Source organism: Acomys russatus, chromosome 29 (assembly GCF_903995435.1).
Source record: "Acomys russatus chromosome 29, mAcoRus1.1, whole genome shotgun sequence".
NCBI lineage: Eukaryota > Metazoa > Chordata > Mammalia > Rodentia > Muridae > Acomys > Acomys russatus.
The window spans coordinates 13,730,041-13,755,121 of record NC_067165.1 but is presented as its reverse complement, the minus strand read 5'-3'; the positions used below and the strand labels follow the sequence as shown (position 1 = coordinate 13,755,121).

General features: G+C 54.6%; 4 protein-coding genes across 7 annotated transcripts; all 4 read left to right on the top strand.

Moving 5' to 3' along the window:
• The first annotated feature begins 1,080 nt into the window (after positions 1-1,080).
• On the top strand, positions 1,081-3,941 carry Dph2 (diphthamide biosynthesis 2). 2 transcript variants are annotated; one of them, XM_051171765.1, is made up of 5 exons: positions 1,081-1,397; positions 1,636-1,748; positions 2,142-2,365; positions 2,515-3,198; positions 3,286-3,941. In XM_051171765.1, exons 1-5 carry the CDS (start codon positions 1,251-1,253, stop codon positions 3,723-3,725), a joined length of 1,608 nt encoding a protein of 535 aa, XP_051027722.1. In that variant the 5' UTR covers positions 1,081-1,250; the 3' UTR covers positions 3,726-3,941. The 2 variants fall into 2 exon arrangements, with proteins under 2 accessions (XP_051027722.1, XP_051027723.1); XM_051171766.1 differs by lacking the exons at positions 1,081-1,397; positions 2,142-2,365 and having other exon boundaries at positions 1,632-1,748.
• A 2,244-nt stretch (positions 3,942-6,185) lies between these two features.
• Positions 6,186-9,172, top strand: Atp6v0b (ATPase H+ transporting V0 subunit b). Its single transcript, XM_051172040.1, has 8 exons — positions 6,186-6,356; positions 6,887-6,935; positions 7,140-7,223; positions 7,511-7,588; positions 7,779-7,848; positions 7,976-8,027; positions 8,319-8,590; positions 9,146-9,172. The coding sequence occupies exons 1-8, from the start codon at positions 6,290-6,292 to the stop codon at positions 9,170-9,172; spliced, it is 699 nt and encodes a 232-aa protein (XP_051027997.1). The 5' UTR covers positions 6,186-6,289.
• A 1,248-nt stretch (positions 9,173-10,420) lies between these two features.
• B4galt2 (beta-1,4-galactosyltransferase 2) lies at positions 10,421-20,647 on the top strand. Of its 3 annotated transcripts, none has more exons than XM_051171692.1 (7): positions 10,421-10,570; positions 12,060-12,415; positions 12,644-12,879; positions 16,518-16,708; positions 16,921-17,043; positions 17,155-17,259; positions 19,746-20,647. In XM_051171692.1, the coding sequence occupies exons 2-7, from the start codon at positions 12,112-12,114 to the stop codon at positions 19,900-19,902; spliced, it is 1,116 nt and encodes a 371-aa protein (XP_051027649.1). In that variant the 5' UTR covers positions 10,421-10,570; positions 12,060-12,111; the 3' UTR covers positions 19,903-20,647. The 3 variants fall into 3 exon arrangements, with proteins under 3 accessions (XP_051027649.1, XP_051027648.1, XP_051027650.1); XM_051171691.1 differs by having other exon boundaries at positions 10,444-10,675; XM_051171693.1 differs by having other exon boundaries at positions 10,444-10,675; positions 17,155-17,284; positions 19,746-19,840.
• Positions 20,648-21,206: 559 nt separating this feature from the next.
• On the top strand, positions 21,207-24,382 carry Ccdc24 (coiled-coil domain containing 24). The gene is made up of 7 exons (XM_051171319.1): positions 21,207-21,762; positions 21,869-21,985; positions 22,636-22,761; positions 23,423-23,477; positions 23,853-23,913; positions 24,006-24,084; positions 24,163-24,382. The coding sequence occupies exons 1-7, from the start codon at positions 21,593-21,595 to the stop codon at positions 24,365-24,367; spliced, it is 813 nt and encodes a 270-aa protein (XP_051027276.1). The 5' UTR covers positions 21,207-21,592; the 3' UTR covers positions 24,368-24,382.
• The last annotated feature ends 699 nt before the right edge of the window (positions 24,383-25,081 follow it).

Genomic DNA, 25,081 nt, shown 5'->3' with positions numbered 1-25,081 from the left:
GGGGGAGAGTACATTAGCAGACCTGGTTTTAATTTTGTTTCCTTATCTATAAAATGGGATAATTCTTGCTCCTAAGAATGTGGTGCCTGTTACCAAGAAGAGACTTGATACGCTATGAGCATATACAGAGGGAGGAAGTCCCCCTCAGGAACAGTCATAGGGGAGGGGAATAAGGGGAAAATGGGGGGGGGGGAAGAATGGGAGGATACAAGGGATGGGATAACCATTGAGATGTAACAAGAATAAATTAATTTTAAAAAAAAGTAGAAAAAAAAAGTTCAACAACAACAACAAAAAAGAATGTGGTGCCTGAGCCGGGCGTGGTGGCGCACACCTTTCATCCCAGCACTCAGGAGGCAGAGGCAGGTGGATCGCTGTGAGTTCGAGGCCAGCCTGGTCTACAAAGTGAGTCTAGGACATCCAAGGCTACACAAAGAAATCCTGTCTCGAAAAAACAAAACAGAATTGGCGCCTGGTGAACTTAGCAAGGGCTCAGTGTCTGGCTGGCACACTGTGAGGTGTGAGGATAACAACATGTGGGATATGCAAGGACTAGTTTGTAAAGTTATAACGACCCTTGGGACAATCCTTCAGCTGACAAGGTAAAGAGCATAGAGACATTCCTATGAAGCCTCGTGATAAATGTCCACCCACAAATATTCAAACCCAAACAGTGGGCGCTGAGTTGGAAATTACACAGTGCTGGGAGACGCAGCATCAGTTACACAGCAGAACCCTGTCGCAATTTATGGGACCCATGAGATGGTTTGGTGGGTTAGGGAGCTTATGGCCAAACCTGAGTTGGGTGGTCAAGAACCCCTTCTCTTACCATATGTATACACGTGTGCGCGCGCACACACACACAGATGTTTAAGACAAACTTCACTGCACATAAGATGCTTAATGTGACCAGTATATAGAACCTGCTCACGCTGAATTAGTGGCTTAGGAAGCTGATGTTCCCCAGGCTCACCTAAAAGTACCAGGAGGGAGCTGTAGCCAGTGGAACCACAACACCCACAAGGCTTTGCGGCACTTCCGATTGGTCCTGAGTGCGAGGCTGGTGATTGGTTGTCTGAGGGCACTCCTTGGACCCGGAAGTAATCTCCGTAGGCCCATGTGTAGTGGAGAACCGGGAGTTTGGAAGCGTACAGTGTGGATCCTAGGGCTCATGGACAGGTTGTTCACGATCCACAAACAAAACTGCTCTGACTTTGAGGACTATTGAGGGCGCAACTGCATCGTGCCCGATGGAGTCTACGTTCAGCAGCCCCGCGGAGGCAGCCCTGCAACGGGAGGCGGGCGTCCCTGCACTGTTGACTCCTCGGGAAGACCTCGACCGAGTATACGAGCTGGAGCGAGTCACGAAATTTGTCTGCGACTTAGGGTGTCAGCAGGTGAGGGCCGACTTAGGGAGGATTGGCTCCCTCTGGGCATGAGTTGTGGGTTGGGATCTTGGGTGCTATGTGAGAACTGGTGGGTTGAGGAAATTGGAATCTGCCCATATTGCACGAACCACCCATTCCGTGGGGGCTGAGTGTCCCTCTGGAGTAGGGGCTTGGAAAGTTGCGTGTTTCTTTTGAGGCTCTTGGTGGAGGGGTGAGGTTTTGCTGACTTTATGGCTTGCGCTTGCAGGTGGCCTTGCAGTTCCCTGACCAGTTACTGGGCGATGCTGGGGCGGTGGCTGCCCGGCTAGAGGAAGTCACGGGGTCTAAGATGTTCATTTTAGGGGACACAGCTTATGGCAGGTATGAACTCGTGCTGAGAATAAGTTGTCAAGCTGGGTGTGGTGGTGCATGCCTTTAATCCCAGCACTCGGGAGGCAGAGGCAGGTGGATCGCTGTGAATTCGAGGCCAGCCTGGTCTGCAAAATGAGTCTAGGCCAGCCATGACTACACAGAGGAACCCTGTCTCAAAAAAAAGTGGTCAAGGTATGAGGCTCCGAGCCTTGTGGGGTTTCCCTGCTCATAGTGCCTCCACTGACCGTGTTCGCATTATGAGAAACTCCTGGTGTCAGCTCCCCTCAGTGACAGTGAATTTCCTAACATGTCACCGTTTTCTCTGCTGGTCACGTTCCCTCTAGGTGGCAACTCTCTCCAGGTAGGGAACGCCTGCCTCTCACCAATGCTCTCTCCCTGCAGCTGCTGTGTGGATGTGCTGGGTGCTGAGCAGGCGGGAGCGCAAGCCCTTATACACTTTGGTCCTGCCTGCTTAAGCCCCCCAGCCCGCCTGCTGCCCGTCACCTTTGTCCTTGGTCAGCGTTCTGTTGCCTTAGAGCTCTGTGCAAAGGCCTTTGAAGCCCAGAACCCAGATACCACAGCACCGGTAGTACTGCTGAGTGAGCCAGCTTGTGCCCACGCCCTAGGTGAGAAATTACACCTGTGAGGGAAGGAGGGGGTCGGCCCATAGAGCTCTTGCCTAGCTAGCTTGTGCTTTAGGGTCTTATTTAGGCACCTGGATGAGAGATACCTCCTACTCTGCCGGACTTCGACTCTGATACACCTCCTCTTTCAGAGGCGTTGGCCACCCTCCTGTGCCCAAAGTACCAAGATCTACTCATCTCCAGCCCAGCTCTTCCCCTGCCAGCGGAGTCCCCAAGCTCACAGCCTCAGTCCCTGGAGCGTTTCGGTCGCCGCTTCCCCCTGAGCCCAGGACGACATCTGGAAGAATATGGTGCCTTCTATGTGGGCGGTTCTCAAGCAAGCTCTGACCCCAGCCTTGATCCAGATCTGAGCAGACTGCTTTTGGGGTGGGCGCCAGGACAGCCCTTCATTTCCTGTTGTCCAGACACAGGACAGACACAAGACCAGGGTGCACAGGCTGGGCGGCTACGAGCGCGAAGACTGTATCTTGTAGAGAGGGCCAGGGATGCCCGTGTGGTAGGGCTGCTGGCAGGTACATTAGGTGTGGCTCAACACCGTGAGGCACTGGCACACTTGCGGAAACTGACTCAAGCTGCTGGAAAACGTAGCTATGTGTTGGCCCTGGGGAGGCCCACACCTGCCAAGCTTGCCAACTTCCCTGAGATGGATGTCTTTGTGCTGTTGTCCTGTCCCCTGGGAGCCCTCGCTCCCCAGCCTTCAGGTGGCTTCTTGCGGCCTGTGTTGACACCATGTGAATTGGAGGCTGCCTGTAACCCTGCCTGGCCACCTCCAGGCCTCGCTCCCCACCTCACACATTATGCAGAGCTGTTGCCTGGTGAGTGGTGGAGCCACGGTCTCGGCTTGAAAGTTGGGGCTTGGAGTTGAGGAACCAGAACAGCTTTCTTTTCTCCTTCCGTTTCAGGTTCTCCCTTCCATGTGCCACTCCCACCACCTGAGTCAGAGTTGTGGGACACCCCAGATGTGTCACTCATCTCTGGGGAGCTCCGACCACCACCTTCTTGGAAGTCACCGAATGACACTAGATGTTCGGCCCTAACTCCAAGGCCCCAGCTGGAGCTGGCTGAGAGCAGCCCCGCAGGTAAGCATGCAAATAGCTGCCGGCTGCTAGATGCTTGTCCAGGCCCAGCCCACACAGCTTGTACTCTCTCTCCCTCTCCAGCATCGTTCCTTAGTTCCCGGAGCTGGCAGGGGCTGGAGCCCCGCTTGGGCCAGACACCAGTGAAGGAAGCCATCAGTGGAAGACGAGGGATCGCCATTGCCTATGAGGATGAGGGGAGCAGCTCATACCATGTGAGGCCAGAGTCGGAGGGCGATAAGGCTGCTGGGACTTGTGCTCCCTGAACCAGCTTCTCATCCTCTCACAATGGTACTTGAGGCCTGGGCAGAGGGAGTGCGGGTGGCTCCTCCCTGTGGAGCAGCCTAGCCTGTCCTGGTACTGGCTCAGCACACAGTAGTGCAATAACTGCCAGTTTGGTGGTGGGACTGGGGAGCCCCAGGGCTTGTTTGGGACTGTGGCTCATCCCAGCCCCTGGTGTGAGGATGTAGTTTAGCCCTCCTTGCGGGTGGGGGGGGGGGGGGGGGGCAGAGTTGGATGACCTAGACCAGGGCTCTTCCACTGTTGACATGTTGGGTAGAGTCATTCTTTACCACAGACGCTATTTTGTATATGGTAGGATGTTTGGCTTCAGCTGACAAGAACGTCCCCTCCCCCCCAGCTATGACAACCCAGATTATCTCCAGATGTTGGCAGATGCCTATCACTGCTCCTAATTGAGAACTGCTGGTCTAGACCTGCACTGTCCAAGAAAGTCTTCACTAGACACAGGGCTTCTGTAATTTAAAGTGGATGAGAACCTCAGTTTCCCAGTCACAATTAAAGCACTCGCACGGCTGCACGTGGACTTCAGAGGACAGCTCCGTCTCAGTACAAAGTTCTGCTGGACAGTGCTGGGCTACACTGGCTCAGACTAGTTTCTTGGGGACACCAAAGAAACTGAAATAAATGGAATACTTTTTCTGTTTCTTTTTATTCACCAAATAAACCTCGGTTCTACACAGTTCCTATGGATGGATATGTTATATTTAATCAGATTTCTGTCCTCAAAATGTGGGTGGGAGGAAATTGTGAGCCCATGAAACCAAACGGTATGTGAAGAAGGGAGCCCCGGGGACAGCTGGATCCCATGGCAGGCTCCTGAAGGGGACTCAAGAGGCATCCCAGACAGGGGAGTCCTAAGCTGGATCTTGTAAAGAAAAAGTATTATCAGACTAAAAGGCATGAAAAGAATATTTGGGCCTAAGCACAGACGGACTTCAGTCGGCATGGTGCTGTAAGACTGAGCCCTCCAGAGAGATCTCTAGTCTCTACCCGGAGTCCCCAGAGGGAAACGAAGTCCAATGTCGACGCAATACGCACAGGAATTTTATTGAGTCGGTGCGCATTAAGGTCTGACAAGCTCTTTCAAGCTGCAGACCTCGAGAAGCAGGCACAAGTGCGTTTTTTTAAAAGGTTTTATTATGTACACAGTATGCATCAGATCTCATTATAGATGGTTGTGAGCCACCATGTGGCTTCTGGGAATTGAACTCAGGACTTCTGGAAGAGCAGTCAGTGCTCTTAAACCACTGAGCCATCTCTCCAGCCCAGCAAGTGCTTTTTATATCTTTTTGCAAAGGCAGAATTTAGCAGGCTAGCTAGGAGGGGTAAGTACCTTCCAGGGGTAGGGGTAGTGGATTTTTTTTTTTTTTTTTTTTTTTTTGTTTTTCGAGACAGGGTCTCTCTGTGTAGCCTTGGCTGCCCTGGACTCGCTTTGTAGTCCAGGCTGGCCTCGAACTCACAGCGATCTGCCTGCCTCTGCCTCCCGAGTGCTGGGATTAAAGGCGTGCGCCACCACGCCCGGCTGGGTAGTGGAATATTTTTAGATACAGCTGGACCCTCAGCACAGGCTGGCTGGCCTTGAATCAAGCTGGGCCCTACATGGGGGCCAAATAGCTACAGAACACACAGTGATTTGATATTGATACCTTCGTTCACTATCAATATTGCTTCCTGGACCCTCCAGTGGGCACCTCAACCTAAGTAGAGTTATGGAGGGCTGGAGGTGTAGCTTTTAGGGCGCTGGCACGTGGTAGAATATGGGGTATTAGGGGCCTGGGAATGTAGCTCTGTGTTAGTGCTTGCTTTGCATGCTGTAGGATTCTAAGGATTTTCTCTTCTGGTCCAAGCGTACTAGGAACTGCAGGGCATTTCAACAGGAGAATGGCATGGCCATCACAGGGATCAGGTGTGCGCCTTTAATCCCATCACTCACTCGGGAGGTAGAGGCAGGCGGATCGCTGAGTGTTCGAGGCCAGCCTGGTCTACAAAGTGAGTCCAGGACAGAGAAACCCTGTCTCCAAAAACAAAACAAAAAAAGGTCACGTGGGCATCATGGGAGTTCACAGCTGGCACTCCAGCCTGCCTCTGGCTTAGGAAAGGCAACCTAGAAGAATGACCTCTGATGACCAGCAGACCACGAAATCCTGCTTCAAGCAGAGGGAATATTCCAGTGCCTTCCTAGAACTACATAGACTAGAACAGACCAGAAGGATCTGCACTGGTTAGAGAATAAACTGGGAGTCCAGCGGGCAACTTAGGGAACAGGCAGCGTAGGTGCAGAGCCCGGTACCTGTCTCGACGAGAGCCCCGCGAGACTACAACCACCACAGTGCTCAGCGGCACAACGTCACCCGCAGCCGGGTCCGCAGGCAGCCAGCCACCGTGCACAGGGGGGGGTCACGTGGAGCCTGCGCGTCACATGCGCCGGTCAGGTGGCGCTGAGGGGCGGGCCAACAGACTGCGGGGCGGACGGTGGACGCGGTGAAGCTCAGGTCCCACCGATCCGACCCCCGCCGTCGCTGCCACCATGACGGGGCTGGCGCTGCTCTACACCGGGATCTTTGTGGCCTTCTGGGCCTGCATGATCGTCGTGGGTGAGCGGGGCCCGGGCGGGCCGAGCTGGCCAGCTGGGGCGGGGGCAGATGGCAGGTGGCAGCCGGAGCCCGCCCAGCACGGAGCCCTCCCGCGACGGAGGACGGCGGCCCCGGGCTGCGAGAGCCACACTGGCCTTCCCAGGGTCGTGACCGCCGGCTCCCTCTCGCCTAGGAGCTGCAGACTTGGGCGCCCCGCTTCCTCTTTTTCCTCCTTGCCCTCCCCCCTTCACAGCTTGTTGGGTAAACAGCGAGTGGGCCGGCGGGATCTGGCGCGGCCTGGGCGCAACGCCTGTTCTCTCCTGCTTGTGGAGGGGCTTGGTGTCATTGAAGACCGGTTATCTAGGGAGTGGCAAAAAAAAAAAAAAAAAAAAAGGAGAGAAAGAAAAAAAAAATGGAGGCCTGGGCGGAGGTGTTGTTTCGCTCCGGGACTTTCACTTGTCTAATTAGATGTAGGTTGCGGAGCAGTGTTTCTCTTAAGTTGGAGGATGTGTCTGAAAAGAGCAGCCCTTAACTTTCCTCATTTGCTGCAGGAATCTGCTACACCATTTTTGACCTGGGCTTCCGCTTTGATGTGGCATGGTAAGGGAGGGCATGGAGAGGATTCTCCTAGGAGCCCCTCTTCTCCTCTGTAGTCTGAGCCCACACACACTCTCACACTCTATTGATGTAGCATCCAGGGACTGGTGGGCTGAAGCTGGGTGGCAGCCGAGTTTAGTGTGGTCTCCCTACCCCTGCCCGTTCCTGACCACAGCCGAATCACTTTTATCCGTGTTCCCACACCAGGTTCCTGACTGAAACTTCCCCCTTCATGTGGTCGAATCTGGGCATTGGCCTAGCAATCTCTCTGTCTGTGGTTGGAGCAGCCTGGTGAGTGTTGGGGTGGTGGGACCAGTCGGAGGGGCGGTGGCAGGTTGTGGCATCACTAGGTTCCCTTTTTTGTTTCTTTTTTTGGAGACAGGGTTTCCCTCTGTAGTCCTGGCTGTCCTGGACTTACTTTGTAGATCAGGCTGCCCTAGAACTCAGAGATCCACCTGCCTCTGCCTCTGCGAGTGCTGGGATTACAGGCGTGCGCCACTGCGTCCGACTATCGCTGGGTTCCTAATAATCCTGATGACCATGATTACTTGGGTTCCTTTTCTTATCCCTTCCACCAGGGGCATCTATATTACTGGCTCTTCCATCCTTGGGGGTGGAGTCAAGGCCCCCAGAATCAAGACCAAGAACTTGGTTAGGTAAGTACAAGGGCTTTTCTCTGTCAAAACCGGCTGTGGTGGAGGACTGATGACATATACGGTGACCAGTCTCATTGCAGCGTGCATGTGAGTCAAGGAAAGTTAGCTGGGGATTTTCTGAAGAAATGGCTGATTTCCTTCTCCTCTCTTTTCTCCCCCCGCCCCACACATTTACCATTACTGTTGCCAGCATTATCTTCTGTGAAGCTGTGGCCATCTATGGCATCATCATGGCCATTGTCATTAGCAACATGGCTGAGGTAAGGAGAGGCCAAGAGGAGATAGGCATCCATTGATACGGTCTACGCTTTGCCTAATGATTGGAAGGGAGAGAAGGTAGGTGGCGTTAAGGGATGGCTTCTGGTGACTTGGTTTTGTCCTCCCCAGCCTTTCAGTGCTACTGACCCCAAGGCCATTGGCCATCGAAACTATCATGCAGGTAAGTGGAGAGCCAAAATGCTTGGTCTTGCCCGGCATGGTGGTAGGGGCCTTTAATCCCAGTACTGGGAGGTGGCAGCAGGCAGTGAGTTGAGGCCAGCCAGCACTACATAGCTCCATAGTGAGAAACGCTTATACATGTCCAGGGTTACACACTTGCTCCTTTTATACTCCGCTGCTTTAGTCCACTTTGCAGTGTTGGGGTGGGATTGGCCCCCTTGGCCCGTTCTGGGCACTTCATTCGTCTCTTGTGCTTGCCTTGGCCTCACTTGAGCTGCTTTTTATCCTCCAGGCTACTCTATGTTTGGGGCTGGCCTCACAGTCGGACTGTCCAACCTGTTTTGTGGAGTCTGTGTGGGCATCGTAGGCAGTGGGGCTGCCCTGGCGGATGCACAGAACCCCAGCCTCTTTGTGAAGATTCTCATCGTGGAGATCTTTGGCAGTGCCATTGGCCTCTTTGGGGTCATCGTGGCAATCCTTCAGGTGCTGGATCCACCCCCTCCACTCCCCTCTTCCCACCCCCCTCCCCACCCCCTTACCCGGATCTCTGGCCTTTTTGTCCTTGTACCCAGCCTAGCCTTACTCAGCTTTAGAGGAATAGAAGTGCCTCCCTTCTTTACCCATAGCTGTGGAAACCCTTCTCATCTCTCGGTTCCCTCGTCATTGTTGCCTTATGTGCACATATCTCTTCTTTAGTCTCTTGCATCTTTTCCCTCCCTGCTGTCTCTAGAAACGTCTTCTTTGTGATATATTCTGGGTTGGTGTCTGTGTCAGTCTAACGTGACGTGTTCCTCTTAGGGTCTGTGTGCATATGTCTGGGAAAGGATACCAGAATAGCATGTCTGAATTGTGCATTTTGTCACAGTGTGTGGGTTTGTGACCTAAAAGGCCACTTGAAGGTTGTCTGGGTTAGCCCTTGGGGACACTGGCACTCTCCATGTGGGACTTGTCTTTGCTGTACAACTGAACTCCTTTGTCACTGGGCATGTCTGTCTGTCGTGGTATGTCTGTCCTTGTATAGTCATCCATCTGTGGCCTGTATCCACCACTGGCTTGAGGGTTCTGATCTTGTCACTTTATCACTGTCCCTGCCTGACTTGTCCTGTTCTTCTTTTGCAGACCTCCAGAGTGAAGATGGGTGACTAGATGGTGTGTATGGTGGGGCCGTGCCCTGCTGTTATTTATTGCTGGTTTTCCTGGGACAGCTGGAGCTGTGTCCCTTAGCCTTTCCGGGGCTTGGCGTTCAGGGCCCTCCTGCACTCACCTCTTGCTGCCTGTTGACTTTGGAGGCATTGCAGTCCAGACTGAACCCCAGTGTGCAGAGCGGGCTGCTGATGGTGCCTCTGTGCACCTGTGCATCTGATTCTGCCACACCCCCCGTCCAGCCCATCTTCCTAGTGTTCATGAAATAAACTTGGTGTTTGTCCCAGTCAATGAGGCTTCTGTTGGCCCTTTGCGACACCTCTCACCGAGGAAGGGTAGGGCCTGTGCACTCACTCCAACCTCTTCTAACTTTCTGTCACTGCTCTGGACAGTGCTGACTGCTGGGGGTGCGGAGGAGGGGGAGGTAAGGATGCTAGGCTAGGTGCAGGAGCCTCTTCCTAGAAGTCTGGACTCTATGATCCTCCTAGTCCCATGCCCTTGACCCCTGTGCACTAGACCCAAACTCACTACAGCTAATTAGCTCTCCTCTCAGGCTTAATATTGCTGAAACTCCCTACACCTGGGTCTTGCTAGACCCTAAGTTTTACTTCTCTTGATAGTCCTGAATGAACACCTAAGCCTTCCAGAACCGTCTTCTCTGGTCTCAATCCCTGATGCCCTGTTCAGCTCCACCCATTCCTATCCAATTCTGGATTTCCTCCGCCTAATCTTATCCAACATGCTTTTAACCCCGAAGTCAATTTCACTCCACATCGTTAAGGGTCTTACCAAGCAGTCAGCTCTAGTTGACTGACCTTGAATCTGAATCATGCCCCCATGAAAGAGTTGGCAAGGCCTTAGCCCCGTGTCTGAGTCGCCCACTATCCACACCCGGTCCCAACTACCTGAAGGGCCTAGCCATGCAGCTCCTGGCCTCTTTCCAATCCCAAGGCAAGCTGGTGGAGAAACCTGATGGATTCCTGCGCCCCTCCAGGGTCTCCGCTCTCCCCGCCGGCTGGGCCGCGCAGGGCCAACGGCAGGGGCGGGCGGCAGAGCGGCGCGCGGCGCATGCGGGCGCGCTGGAGGCGGGGGCCGCGGGGGCGCGCGCGCGGGCGCGCCGGCCTGGCTTGCCCCTCCGAGGAGCCGTAGCGCGGGAGGGAGGCGGCAGTGCAGTGGTCCGTCGGTCCGCCGGTCCGTGGGTCTGCCCGGCCCCGCCCTGCCTCCCGGGGCGGCTTGGCTCCATGGCCCGCGGCGGCGGCGGCGGGAGGTGGCCGGGGGGCCGCGGGGACCGCTGACCGGGCGGTGGGGCCGGGCCATGGGGGACAGAGCGGTCCGCAGCTGCCGGAGCCGGGATCCCTACCCCAGCTGGAGCGGAGCTCCCTGCTGAGCCCCGAGCGCTGGGTGAGAGGAGGGCGCGCGCGGCCCCCAACCCAAGGCCCGACATTCCAGACCCGGTCCCGCTAGGGGGCCAACCGCGCGCCGCCCCAGATCCCAGCCCAGGACCCGGTGAGCGAGGCGCCAGCGCTGTCCCCGGCCTGGCTGCACCCCACCCTACCCCCATCCCTCTAGCCTCCTGGGCTCCTGCATCCGCCCCCAGCCGGCCTCCCTCATTGTCCTCGCTCGCCCCGGCCTTGTGTCTCGCAGAGGCGCTCGGGCCCCTGCCCCACATCCACATCCCTCATTGCATGCACCCCTCCCCAGGGCTCCACACCCACCTGTCCTCTGCTGCCTCCCCCGTCCCGGGGTGCCACGTGTTCAACCTCCCAGCCCCGCCCAGACGCACCCCCTCAGCCTGACCCAGAGCCCCTGCCCTGGAGGGAGGGGTGGGAGTACTTGCACGTGGGTCTGGGTGTATGGGTGAGCTTGTATAAGTCTGGGAGCCGCGGTTTGTTGATGTATGTGGCTCATGTGTTACTGTCACCCCAAGTGTGCCTGGCTCTATATGTAGGTCTCTGTGTGTCCCTTGAGTGTGGGTGCCTACTGTTGGTACTAAAGCTGCCTTTGCAATCCTGTGTATGTCGGAGATAGTCTGCTCTCAGGAGCATTGCCAGAAGTGTTTGTTGTCCTTTTGAAAACTACAGTGGAGGCCTGGCCCACGCAAGGGCCCTTCTGTCTCCACCTCTGCCACCCTAAGAACTTTACTCCTCCAGGGTCCAAGTGTACACCATTTCAGGAATCAGAAATAGCTTCGCTAATGAGGCTCCAGAGCTAGCGTGAGCGCTTAGGTGAGGGCTATCAATTGCTTGCCCCGTACTGTATTTTCACCCATTGTTCCAGGGAGAACGCCCTCTCCATTTTCTGGGGGCCCCCTAGATGCTGAAGGCCCCTTCTCAGCCTGGTCCCTGTTGGCCAGGCCTGCTTCCTGATGGGACCTGAATACCCTAACCAGCCATGTGTCTAAATGACTTTCCCATTATGGCCCTTGGTAGGAAGGACTAAATGAAGCCACAGTATAAAGCTTTCCTTCATGATAGCCACAGCTACTCAGTAGGTGATCCATTCCATAACCATGTGGCCTGTATTGAATCTATCTTGTGAGGAAGCTGGCCTCTGGGGGGCCCAGGTGGAGCCTATAGATAAATGTAGTTCGGTGCTGAGGCGCAGTCCTGTGTAATCGAGTTCACCTGTCTGTGCCGCAGCAGGTGTGCGAATATGGAGCCGTACATCGAGGGTTTACATGTGTGGATAAGGGGCTTAGTGTTTGGGGTGTGTCTGAGATAGCAGAAACCCGCTTGCCAGTGACTGTTGGTATCTTTGCAAGTAGAATACAAACAAGTTCATGAAAGGTATATACAAGGTGTACGGAAGGTGAAGAAGATAGGGGTCTGTGAGTGGGCAGCCTTACCTGTCCTGTGCTGACTGCTGATCTGTTTCTCTTCCCCTTGCTCAGGCTGCCAGCCGGATGCTTGGGCCCATTGGGCCAGCCATTGGCCACCTGCGGGATGAGCAGACTGCTGGGGGGGACGCTGGAGCGGGTCTGCAAGGCTGTGCTCCTTCTCTGCGTGCTGCACTTCCTGGTGGCCGTCATCCTCTACTTTGACGTCTACGCCCAGCACCTGGCCTTTTTCAGTCGCTTCAGTACCCGAAGCCCAGCCCATGCCCTGTACCCTGCGGCCAGCAGCAGTACCAACTGCTCTCGGCCCAACGCCACTGCCGCTAGCTCCCGGCTTCCTGAAGTGCCCAGTGCCAGGCCGGGCCCCACGGCTCCAGTCATCCCACCCTGTCCTGACGTGCCGCCTGGTCTTGGTGAGCCTGTAGAGTAGGGTCTACCTGTTTGTTGTAGGGGTGGGGAGAGGCTCCTACCAGTGTGACTAGGGAATTGGTGTGCTGAACCATGGGGGCACCAAGGCTCCAGGTCTATTGAGGAAAAAAAAAAAAAAGGGCGATTCCTGGGGCTCTGTTGCCCACTCCCAGGTGGCTAGTGTCCCTGGATTCTGGCAAAGGCCCTGACTCTTGACACTGTCCTGCCTGCAGTGGGCCGAGTGGTCATCGAGTTCACCTCACCCATGCCTCTGGAGCGGGTGCAGAGGGAGAACCCAGGCGTGCTATTGGGCGGCCGCTATACACCACCTGACTGCACCCCAGCCCAAACGGTGGCAGTCATCATCCCCTTTAGACACCGGGAGCACCACCTACGCTATTGGCTCCACTATCTGCACCCCATGTTGAGGCGGCAGCGGCTGCGCTACGGTATCTATGTCATCAACCAGGTGCGTGGTCTGTGGTCCTTGGCTGAGCGCCAGCCAGCATCAAGGAACTCACATGCACCTGTGGCTGTGCCTGCTCAGGGATGTGGGAGCACCCCCCCCCCAGCCCCCGTGCCTGTTGGTGCACACCTGGGGCTGGAGAAATCTGTGGGTCCTCGCCTGTTCGTGGTCGTGTGAGTCGACATAGATTGGGGGCTACATGTCTGCCAGTGAACACAGGAAGATTAGAGTGGGAGGGATATGAACATATAAATGTTGGCATGGACTCATTGCCCTGTACATAGGTTGTTTCCACATCTCTTTGGGATCTAGCACTATAGAATAGATGTCAAAACATAGGTGGTAGAGGCCTAGTGTGCACCAAGTAGGAGGCAGTGGCGGGGGCCCTTGAGGAGAGGGGGAGTTAGACTCTGAAAGATGCGTGAACCCTGAAACCTTAAGTTCCTTAAGCATCTAAGCCCTGACTAGAGCCGTCACTGGGTCTCAGAGAGGTCCTTATGTGTACCCTCTCTGGCCCCTGGAGCACTCAGGAGGAAGGGGTATGGTTGGATTGGAGCATGGGCGGCGGGAACCTGGTCCAGGTGCGCGCACTTCTGAGAGATGAACAGCCAGCAGCGGGAGGAAGCGACCCTTCTAGGAAGAGGAGCCTAGAAGGCCAGAGCTTACTGGGAGAACTGATCTCTCTGTGTTCAGGACCTATTGACTGAGGGGTGGAATTCAGCATACAGGCTGGGTAGCAACAGTAGGCCAGAGGTTGGGGGGTGGGGTGGGGGAAACTGCATGAAGACAAGCTTGAGACATGTGTCTGACAGTTGGAGTCTAGCCTGAGCTGGTGGGGCGCCATTGTCTGAAGTAGGGGTAACCTGTGTGTGTGTTGCTGTGATGACATGTGGAGAACGGAGGGAGGGGTTGCCTAGAAGCAGTGTGACCAATTAGGAAGAGATTACAGCAGCCAGAAAAGAGCTGGTGAATGGGCTTATGGGTGGGGTCAAAGGGTGGGAAGAAAAGAAATGTGGAAACAAAGCAAAGGTTTTAGTCTTGGCTAATGGCCACACCTGTGAGTGGGATGGGGACCACAGGAGCTAGGCCATATCAGGAGGAGAGTGGCAGGATGCTGTCTTGTCTGGGATGATGACAGACTGGAAAAGTAGACGGGGCTGGGGGTTGGGGGGGGGGACGGGGACATTGTGGGGGCAGTCAGACGTAAGTCTGGACCTAGGAGGGACATCTGTGGGGGGTCTGGAAACACTAGGATGTAGGCAATTCTTTGGTTTTGGTTTGGTTTGTTTGTTTTGGTTATTTGTTGTTGTTGGTTTGGTTTGGTTTGGTTTTTCAAGACAGGGTTTCTCTGTGTAGCCTTGGCTGCCCTAGACTCACTTTGTAGACCAGCTAACTCACAGCAATCTCTGCCTCCTGAGTACTGGGATTAAAGGTGTGCGCCACTATGCCTGGCTTGTCCAGCTCAGCTTTTTTTGTTTGTTTGTTTGGTTTTGGTTTTTTGAGACAGAGTTTCTCTGTGTAGCCTTGGCTGTTCTGGACTCGCTTTGTAGACCAGGCTGGCCTGGAACTCACAGCGATCTACCTGCCTTTGCATCCCAAGTGCTAGGGTTAAAGACATGTGCCCCCACGCCTGGCTGGCAATTCTTTATTACACGTTTTGTTTTGTTTTTTAAGACAGGATTTCTCTGTATAACTGCCCTGGCTGTCCTGGAACTCTCTTTGTAGACCAGGCTGGCCTCCAACTCAGAAATCCGCCTGCCTCTGTCTCCCAGGTGCTGGGATTAGAGGTGTGCACCACCATGCCCAGCTTACACATTTTTTTGTTGTGTAATGTTTGTTTGTGTGTGTATGCACACTCAGGCCATGGCACACTTGTGGAGGTCAGAGGACAACTTTGTGGGTCAGTTCTCCCCTTCCCCAGTCTACATGGGTTTTGGGTTTGAGGTTCCTTGGATCAAATTGACAAGCTTATTCAGCAAATGCTTTACCAACTGAACTACCTCACTAGCCCATAACTGTGTGTGTGTACGTGTGCACACACACACACACATACGCATGCCGTAGAACACTTTGGGAGTGAAAGGATAACTTTGTGGAGTACTTGATTTCAAACTCAGGTCATCAGGTTTATGCAGGAATTGCTGTACCTGCTGAGCCGTCTAATCAACTAGAAATGTCTTAAAACCCACAACATCTGACATGTCTACTGAGCGTGAACTATTGGGGGGCGGAGGATAGCATTGGAGGGTTTTATGAAGAAAGGGAGGCAGCTAAAGAGGCCCAGGAGATGGAGCAGAGTGTCAGGAGACCCTGGGGAGTACATATCCTGGAAGCCCAGCAGCCAGTATCAGGAAGGAATCACGCAGCTGTGTGAGCACTGTGGGGGAGTGAGAGGGATGTGGACCAAGTACGTCCAGTGGATTTAGCAACGAGGTGGGCCTAGTGAGAGCCATTTCAGGGGCATGGTGGGGGCGGAAGCAGATTGCAGTGGGTTGAAGAAGGAATCAGATTTGACAAAATAACTAATTGGAGACAACTCTTTAAAAAAAAAAAAATCTCTGCTGAGAAGGGAAGGCCAAGGGTAGAGTGATGGCTGGAGGGACAGGTGAGGCTTCCTCCCCCCTCCCCCCTCCAGAGAGAGAACTGAGCATGTTTTAGGAGCCGGGTGGGAAAGATGCTGGTGAGAGAGACTAGATGAACGATGGGGGGAAGGCAGTGAGCAGAGGTAGTGGTCACTGTTCCAGGGGAGCGGCTCCTGCCTCTAGGGGTGTCCACTGTCTCCCCTGTCCTTGGGAGGCACCCACTCACAGATGCCAGCTGCAGAAGCATTTGTCTTCAGCATGGGTTGTAGAAGAGGTCAAGGGGCCATTTCTTGACATATCCTGTCTTTCGGTCCAGAGTTGCCTGGGCCTGTATGGCCAGGAGCCCTGCAGTCCTATTTCTTTGGGTCCCTGGGGCGCACAGAGGTGTGGCTGCCAATAGCCCATTGCTTGTCTTTTTTATTGGGAGGACACGGTCATCTAGCACAGTCCTGTCTTGTCTCAGAAGCTGCCCAGGGAGTTGGAAGTGGACGGAAATGGGCCAGCGGGATGGACTGCTTCAGCCCTGGTCATTTAGAGCATTCATTGTCTCCCATCGTGACTGTAGGCTCAGCAGGGAGACAGGCCCACCCAGGCATCTCATCTGTAGACTCTTCCCCCGGCATCTGGCACAAAGGGAAAAGTCGCAGGGTGTGTCTGAATGAATGAGGGAGACGAGGTATAGACAAAGCCCAGAAGAGAAAGGGGGGTGGTACTGGGGCCTGGAGTTTTCTTCAGAAGTCAGCCTCTCCCAGGCATGCATTTTTCTAGACAGGGGAACTGCTAGCCACACCCCCCGTGCCTGGTAACAAAAAAGTCCTGCATGTTCTGTGGTACTTAAGCATTGTAACATGGTTGGACAACACCAAAGAGGAGACGAACTAAACTGTAAAAGGTCTTTGAATGGGGGATCTAGGGTGCGAAGATGCACTTAATCCTGAGAATCTGAGGGAGCTGTCGGGGTGGGGGACTATCGTGTGGGCCCCTGGGATTATCATGGAAACTGACATGGCAGGTGCCTGCTGGTCAGGGACCCAGAGCTGACCTGTGTCCTCCCATCAGCATGGTGAGGAGACCTTCAACCGGGCCAAGCTGCTCAATGTGGGTTTCCTAGAGGCACTGAAAGAGGACGCTGCCTATGACTGCTTCATCTTCAGTGATGTGGACCTGGTCCCTATGGATGACCGAAATCTGTACCGTTGTGGTGACCAGCCCCGCCATTTTGCCATAGCCATGGACAAGTTTGGCTTCCGGTGAGACTCTTTTAGTGAGACTCAGACCTACGTCACCCAGGCCCTTAGTCCTAGCTTCCGTGTCCTCCCAGCCTCCAGCCCCTGGTTCAGATTCCCTCCCTGTAATGTTGATCTGCCCCCAAGTCCTTGTTACACATCACCCCCACACACCATCTGTGACCCTGCATCTCGAATCCCCTCGTGACCCTAACAGCTGCTCTCCCATGTCATAGGCTGCCCTATGCTAGCTACTTTGGAGGTGTGTCGGGCCTGAGTAAGGCCCAGTTTCTGAGGATCAATGGCTTTCCCAACGAATACTGGGGCTGGGGCGGTGAGGATGATGACATCTTCAACCGGTAAGTAGAGGTGGGAGAGAGCAGGCTGGGTCAGGGAGTGTGGAGGCACAGCCTGGGCGGGGCTCCTTACCCTTCCTGGTACCTGCTCAGCCCGCCCGTCTCCCACCCTAGGATCTCGCTAACCGGGATGAAGATCTCACGGCCGGATGTCCGGATAGGCCGCTACCGCATGATCAAGCACGACCGGGACAAGCATAACGAGCCCAACCCTCAGAGGTGACCCCAGCACCCCTGACCCCAGGTGCCCCTGATTCCCTTGCTCCCTAGAGGTAACTTCCCAGGATCCCAAATGCCTTTGATCTCTGACTCCATAAGAGGAGGCCTCTGAGCAGCCTTGGCCCCTGAGGAGTGCCTGCCACAGGCAATTGATTCCTAGAAATGACCCAAATGTCCTGACCCCTGACCTCTAATGTTGACTCCTGGCACCCCTGGCCTGGTTCCTAGAGGTGACTAGATTTTAAATTCCAGCTTGCTTTTTGTGTTCTCACCTAGACTGCTCTTCCATTAGTACCCTCAAAGGCCTCACTTAGGTGCTTTGCATGACCCCTGCTTATACTGGCCCTGTCAGAGCAGAGAAGATGAGAGCAGGTGCCAGCCACAGATCCTAGGAAGCCAACAAAGGTGTGCCAGACAGGAAGTGTGGGGAGGGAGGGTTGAGACAGTGCCAGTCCCTCTGAGGGCAGAGCCACCAACTCCTTCCCGGGTTAGCTGTTTGTGGCTGGCTGGGGAAAGATCTGACAGGTGTGGGAAATACAAGCAGACTCCTTGAGCTGCCAGGTGCATCTCCGAGTGGTGCCAAGCCTTCTGGAGTCACATCTAAGCCATGTCCTGCTCTCTCCTGTGAGGCTTTAACACCAGGCAAGGTCAATAGTTACGGCACAGGTCATGACCATCCACAAGGACCAAGATAGAGGGAACATAAGGTGGGACTTGGAAAGTTACTCCTTCACTAAAGTTTGCCTCACGTTCCCTTGGGTATATATTTGCCAGTGCGGTGTGCTGGGTTGATGGAGAAGGCCAGAGTCTTTGTATGAGTTGAGTATGAGCCTGCATGGCATAGACTGAAACCTTAAAGCAACTTGGTTCTTAGATATCTGGAGGCTGGGAGCGACAAGAAGGTCATCAGTGCTGTGTCGTTGAGTACTAGGGGTATTTTAACTTTTTTTCCCAGAGAGACTGGAGAGTCCCTTACAGGGAGAGACACTACTGAATTTGTCTGGAAGTCTTACTTTCTGAGTTCAAGGGAGGTGAAGGAATGGCTTAGTTGTTGGGTGTACCTTGACCAAGCCTGAATTTATAAAACTGGAGGGGCTATGTCAGGGGAAGGACCGTTGGGACTTCTGTGTCCCCCAACTTTTCTGCTCTATAGGAATGGAGAGATGGATTGTGGACTGGCTTGGGGCTGGAGCAGGAGACCCCACCTAGGGTGTCCAGGGAGCCAATGGAACCATGGTCAGCAGGGAAGGAATGACAGGGAGATAAATAATGCCAGGACCCTTGGTCTCATTGTAGGATTAGCCGGTCATCAATTAGTGATGTCTGCTTGGGTGTGGATAGGGCTAGACAGCATGAAATTTTGGGGGCCGAGGAAGTATGTATAGCTGTTGGTTCTAATACCTTTTGCCTCTAACTTAATAATTATTTGGGTGTTGGGCAGTGGTGGCACAGGCCTTTAATCCCAGCACTCGGGAGGCGGAGGCGGGTAGGTTTTTACGAGTTTGAGGCCAGCCTGGTCTACAGAGTGACTTGCAGGGCCTGTCAGTACCACCCACCAAGCATTTGAGTCTGTCTGCTTCACTCCTCTATCTTTACCTTAGCCTGGCATCTGTGCTCTTGCCCCGAGGACTGTGAGGGTATCCCGCCTCCTCCTTGCCCTCCCACAGTCCATCCTACCCTCCTGCCCAAACTGGGTTAAGATTCCCTCGGTGTCTTCTTGCTTACGGCATGTGAGCTGCTTATTATGACTCACGGAGTCCTGCCCATACGTGCTCTGACCCACAAGCCAGTCTGTTTTCCCTTGGTCGTGTTCATACTTCTCCCAAAGTAGTAGTCACCTTGTGCCCCTTAGCACTCAGACGTTCCCTTTGCCAAGTATCTATCTCCCTTCGTGAAGCAAACTTGCTGTGGGGAGGGAGGACTTGCACGTCCTGTTCACGGCTGTGTCCCTGTTGCTCAGAGCTCAGTCTGGCATACGGGAGTGTATATGGAAGTTGTGACTAATATGGGAAGAGGAACAAAACACGGCAAGGGTTAGGAGATTAAAGATGGCAGGTCACACGTGGGCTGTATACTGCATTGGAAGCATGCGGGAGGCCTCAGATAGTAGAGTCAAGCCAGCAAGGTAGTCCAGGAGCGAGTAAAGGCGCTCAGTGGGCTAGCCTGGAGTCCTGAGTTCAATTCCCCCCGCCCCCAACCCAGGTAAAGGTAGAAGGACCTAACCTCACGTTATTGTCCTTTGGCCTCTACACACGTGTCCTCGTGGTAATAAAGTATGTATATTGAAGGTCTGAATGGAGACACCGTGAGTGTTGCAGTTATGCTCTCTGACCAGAGGGGCTCAGGTCTCCATTTTGAGAACAAACAGAGCAACGGGCGTCTGTTAAGCCGTCCTTGCTGGGAGGGGACAGCCTGTGCCTCAGCCGTAGAGATTCGGGATTGTGCAGAGACTGTTAGCCTTGATCTGAACTCATCTCCCTTCCTAGGTTTAGTAAGATTCAAAACACAAAGACGAGCATGAAGTGGGACGGCATCGGCTCCGTGCGGTACCGTGTCCTGGAAGTGTCTCGGCAGCCTCTCTTCACCAACGTCACAGTGGACATTGGACAGCCCATGTCATGGCTCAATCTCAATCAAGGCTGACACTCACGGACCAAGGCCTCCCGTGCCCTTCTGGTGTGGAGGGCTTGCCTGCCAGAGGACTGACCTACAGCCTGGCTGACAGCTGCTTTGGGGGGTCTTCCCCAAGACTGAGACTGTGAGCTGTTTTTCTGAGAGTCTTAATAGACAACCAGCTGCATCTAGAAGTTTCAGAGCCCACTCTGAGGGCTTTTTGGCAAGCCCCTCTTTATGGCCCTCCTTGGGGTCAACCCTTCTTCCTGCCCTACTTTCCCCAGCCCAAACCTCCTCAATGTTAGGGTTGGGCCAGCCCCTGCACTGCCTCGAGGAGTGGCCTAGCCTAGGTCACTCCACCTCTCTGTGCCTCAGTTTCCCCCCACACCCTCAAGTCCCCTAAGGCCTGGAAAGGTGGGAGGTTTGACTAGGGGGCAGTGTCTCTTCCAGGGGGAATTCTCAGATCTGGAGAACCCTCATGTTTCCAGGGCAGGGGAAACCTTTTTCACTCAAAATTGTAGGAGGCAAGCTTTTGTGAGCCACCTACGGAGGAGCGCCCCCAGGAGGGGACCAGAAGGGGTGCTGTATTGTTTCCTGGGACCATGGGGTTGGCCTTTGCATGAAGGGACAGGTAGGAGCTGGATCACTCATGGTTCTGGCCTCCCTCCCTTAGAGAGGAGGCAGAAGTCCCAGGGCCTGCCCTGTTTATATGTTGCACAGAAACTTGTGTGGGTGCTTTAGTAAAAAAAAACGTAAATGGAACAGCGCCATGTCTGTTTGGGAATGGGATCTGGTTCCCCGGAGCTAGTTTCCGTTATGGGAGGTGACCTGGCCAGGGCCCTCTAGTTAATAACCTCTAAGCCCCTGTACCTCCACTCTTCTGGGTGGTGGTGGGGGGGTTTATCTTGATGCTGCTGCTTTCAGGCTAACGAACCCAATGGGACCAGATTTCTCAGTTCTACATCCTCCATGGTAGAAAGGCATCCCAGGTTAAGCCCAAGGTGCTAGAAGACTAAGGAGCGCCTGGGCCGGGCAAGGCCTCTTTAGAGGACCGATCCCGTGGGCGAGTTGGTTTCCCAGGTGACCGCCTCTGGGAGGGGAGGGGCTAAGACCCTATTCCTAAAGCCAAGCTTCTCCTAGAGGTGGCCAGGATCCTGTACCCCAGAGGATCTGCCCCCAGTAGGCCACCAAGAGACAGCACAAATCCATTGTGGGGAATTTAGGCAGATAAAGGCGGGGCCTCGATGTCAGCTGAAGGGATTTCGTGGGCGTGGCTCTGGTCCGGAGCGACCGTCTGTCTCCCAGGAAATCTAGCACTCCTGTAGGTCTCTAAACAAGGGATCGCGACGCAGGCCATGCCCGGCGACTCCCCAGCACTGTGGGAGCTGGTGGAGGAGCATGTTCCACTCCCAGAGCGGCCTGAAGTGAAGAGGATTCTGGGGGAGGCAGCAGTGGACCTGAGCCTGGAGTTGCGAGAGGAGGTGGGAGTCTGGTGGTTGGGAGTGGGTCACATTCCAGGCCTGCCCTGCAACTCACGTGATTTCCTGTGCCCCTACCAGGTCCCAAGCCCTATTTGGTGAACCCCTAATACCTTGTTCTCACCGGCTGCCCTTGCCCTCCCCTGTTTGGCTCCTCCCATCCCTGACAACCCCCCACCAACACACTACACCCATCCCCTCTGCCCCAGTGGCAAGGTGCCCAGCTCTCCTTGCAGGTGGCAATGCTAAAGGCGCTACTCCAAGAGATCCAGTCTTCTCAAGTTTCGGGATCCCACCCCATCTCCGACCCTCCCTCCCTTCTGGCACCGCCCCCTCCTCTGAGGGACCTCATGCGCCAAGAACTCCGACAGTTGCTCCAAGGCCTCCGCCTTAAGGCCATCTGTGAGGGCAGGTGGGCGTCTCAGGCATGGTCTGCCCCTGATGAAGAGCCCGGGTGGCCTTTCTTGGGGTTTCCTGAAAGGGAGGTCCTCAGGTCCCTTCATGAACATGATTTTCAGGGACCAGACCCAGGTGTGGGCCCAGTATAGTCCTAGGGTTCTTCGCTTTGCCTTAGAGGAGCCCAGATGTGACTCAACACAACCGGAAGTATTCTCGATGAGAGCTGGTGAGCCCAGGTAAAGAGATGGTAAAGAGGGAGGAAGCTCTGTCCCTGACTAGAAGTCTCTACCGACTTGGTGGATCCAACCAGTTCTCGTTCTGAGGCTGGGCACTTCTATAGCCGCTTGTGATGGGGGTGGGTACATGAGGGCTGAAATCCTGAGGGGACGCCTGCCCAGCTTGGAGGCAGGCAAAGCTGGTTGGGAGAATGAGTTTTTCGGTCTGGGTCCTAGAGTAGGAGGAGCAGTTTTCCAAGCAGATGCAGGTTAGAGGACAGGAAGTCACGTCCAGGGAGCCGTTCTCAGGCCTAGCAAGCAAGATGGAGGGCTGGGCTGGAGATACATGAAGAGCTGAGAGGAGGTGACAAGTGACATTTTCAGCTGGCGACGGGATGAGATAAAAATGAATGTGCTCATGTTCATGAGTAGACTGCAGCAACTTCTTATTCAGATGTTCCCCACCCCCACCCCCCCAAGTCCTGTAAGCTGAACACTGTCCCCAGGTTTCAGGTGAGAAAATGAAAGCTCAAAGGGATAAACAATTTCCCCAAGGTCACAGGGGCAGAAGCCATGTGCAAGCCTGGGCTCGGGAACTGTCGTTTGTACCATATTATGTTGCCTGTGCGTGGAAAACAAAATTCTCTAGAAGTGGCATTTGTACCCTGAAGGACTAAAATGAGCAACACAGAGACAGTGACGTTAACCCCACCTGCCAGCAGCTGTCACAGGGACCTCAGTGTCATCAAGGACCAACTGAACGTGTCAAACATTGACCAGGTTGTCAGACACCTGAGGTGAGGCCTAGGGGCACATGGGTGTGTATAGATTGGGGGCAAGAAGACAGGAGTGGATTTTTTTTCATTTTTTATGATTTATTTTTATGTGCATTGGTGTTTTGCCTGCCTGCATGCCTGTGTGAAGGTTTCAAATCAATTGGAGCTGGATTGCAGGCGGGTGTGAGCTGCCATGTGGGTGCTGGGAATTGAACTCAGGTCCTCTTGAGGAGCAGGCAGTGCTCTTAATCGATGAGCCATCTCTCCAGCGCCCATCAGGAGTGGATCTTAAGGGACTGTGTGTGTCTGAGGTGGACAGAGTTAGTGGGGCTGCTACGATACCAGCAAGTAGCCAATTGCAGGGAGCAGGAGGGGCCAGGGTCCTAGGATGTAAGCCAGACACAAGGGGAGCCATGGGAGGGTTATAAGTGGGCCATGATATGCGGGCTAATGGAAGGAGGATGAGCCAGGGGCGCAGTGCCAGGGTACAGATGAGGATGGTACCTGTGAAGGTGCAAACACTGAGGTGCCTGGAAACAGTGGGGGCTTGGAAGACTATGCCAGCACCGAGAGGACAATGTGGCCTGATAATGGAGGGGCTAGAGTGGCTTCTAGAGTCCTGTGGTGGGTTTAGCTGGGCAGATCCTGCCTCACTGGTTTGGCTATTCACACCCCTATCTAGGGGCCTCCTGGAAGAGGAGTGTCACATGTTGCAACGCAAGGTCTCTGACCTGCAGGTGAGCACAACCCAGGGCCTTCCCCCATGTTCTCTGCTTAGCAGGGATCATGCCTCTGTGCGCGTGCACAGGTGTGTGTGTGTGTGTGTGTACATATGTGCGTGTCAAGGTTGGTGAGTCCAACACCCATTTCTCAGGTATCAGAGGCCATGGTCAGCAGTTTTAGACCAACCCACTTGACAGCCCCAAGTCTCCTGCATCCTCTCACTAAGTCTGAGTGCATGCTCAGCTGCCCTCTTGCTAAGCTTGGCTTTCCACAGGCTATGCCCTCATGATGGTTGCCCTGAGAGACTCCGTGGCTTTATTCCTGAGCCCCAAACTAGGGTTCTTTGTCTCCACCTTTAGGCAGGGCCATTGAAACAGCTCTCTCCACAGCACTGTTTGGAAATGGAGCAGGAGCAGGCTTGCCAGGCTACCCTGATGCCCACCCTGACAGGTAAGGACCCCAGGCAGGTCCCCAGCCCCCTACCTCTACCCTATACTGTACGTATTCTAGAAGAGGCCAGGTACACTTTATCCCTTCCTCAGAGATAAAGGAGCAGAAGGCGGCCATGCAACAGGAGCTACAGGTCTCTCTGGGGCCTTCCTATACCTCTGCCATACACAGGTACACCAAAACAGAGGGCGGACGGAGTAGTGCGAAGGGCCAGGTCGCGGTCACCTCACAGCTCCCCATCTTGTGCAGGCAGAAGCCCTTGAGGTCATCCATTCCAGGCCTCAGACCCTTCCCTTGTCTCCATGGCTACATGCCTACACCACCTCCGGAGCACTGCCCCCACCCTCAAGGTCAGGCAATCACCGGACGTTGGGGACGAAAACTTCGGTACAGCTGTTGGGAAGAGCCAACTTCCACATCAGTGTCTGGTGGGGCACCCCGGGCCCCGACCTGAGTGACTGGTCACAAAAAAAGGGCTACTGCTTCAACTAGCCCATCTATGGTTGCCTCTAGCTGCCGTGGCCCTACCAGTTTCTGTTTAATTCTCCACAGCTCCCCCCTCACCTCCCCACCCCTCACCCCAAGCTGTGTGTTGGTCTGGTCCCACCCCTTGACAGGTCACTGGTAGATCCAGGACTGAGTGGCAGGATACCTGTTCTAACCCTCAAAGCCTTTGGTCCCTCTCCTCCACTCAGGCCTCCACAGGGGCTTGGGGGACAGAGAGGTTCCAGCCTTACTTTTGTCCCTAGGGACGCAGACAAAGCACAGCAGCAGCTCAGAGACAGGAATAGAAATTTCATTAAAATCTACGGACTTTTAAAACCCTAGTGATGGACAACGGGCAGTCGTGGGCGGCACACCGTTATTGCTACAGAGGATTAGAGGTGCCTTGGCCAGGGCTGTCACTGCAGAGGGTACAGAGGACGGACAAACAGACACTGCAGGGCTTGGGAGGAGCTCTGACTTCCGGGTTCGGGGGGTGAGTGGGAGTAGGGTGTCGGGTCACGTGGACTGGGGCCATTTGGCACATTGAGTGGGGGGGTTAGCACATCTGGGAAGACTGGGCCTTCAACCTGGTGGAGGGTGGACAAGGGAATGCCTGCCGTGCAGGGTCCCCTTCCCCAGGACTCTAGGCTCAAACTTCCTACTGAGAAGTCCCCTTCCTTTT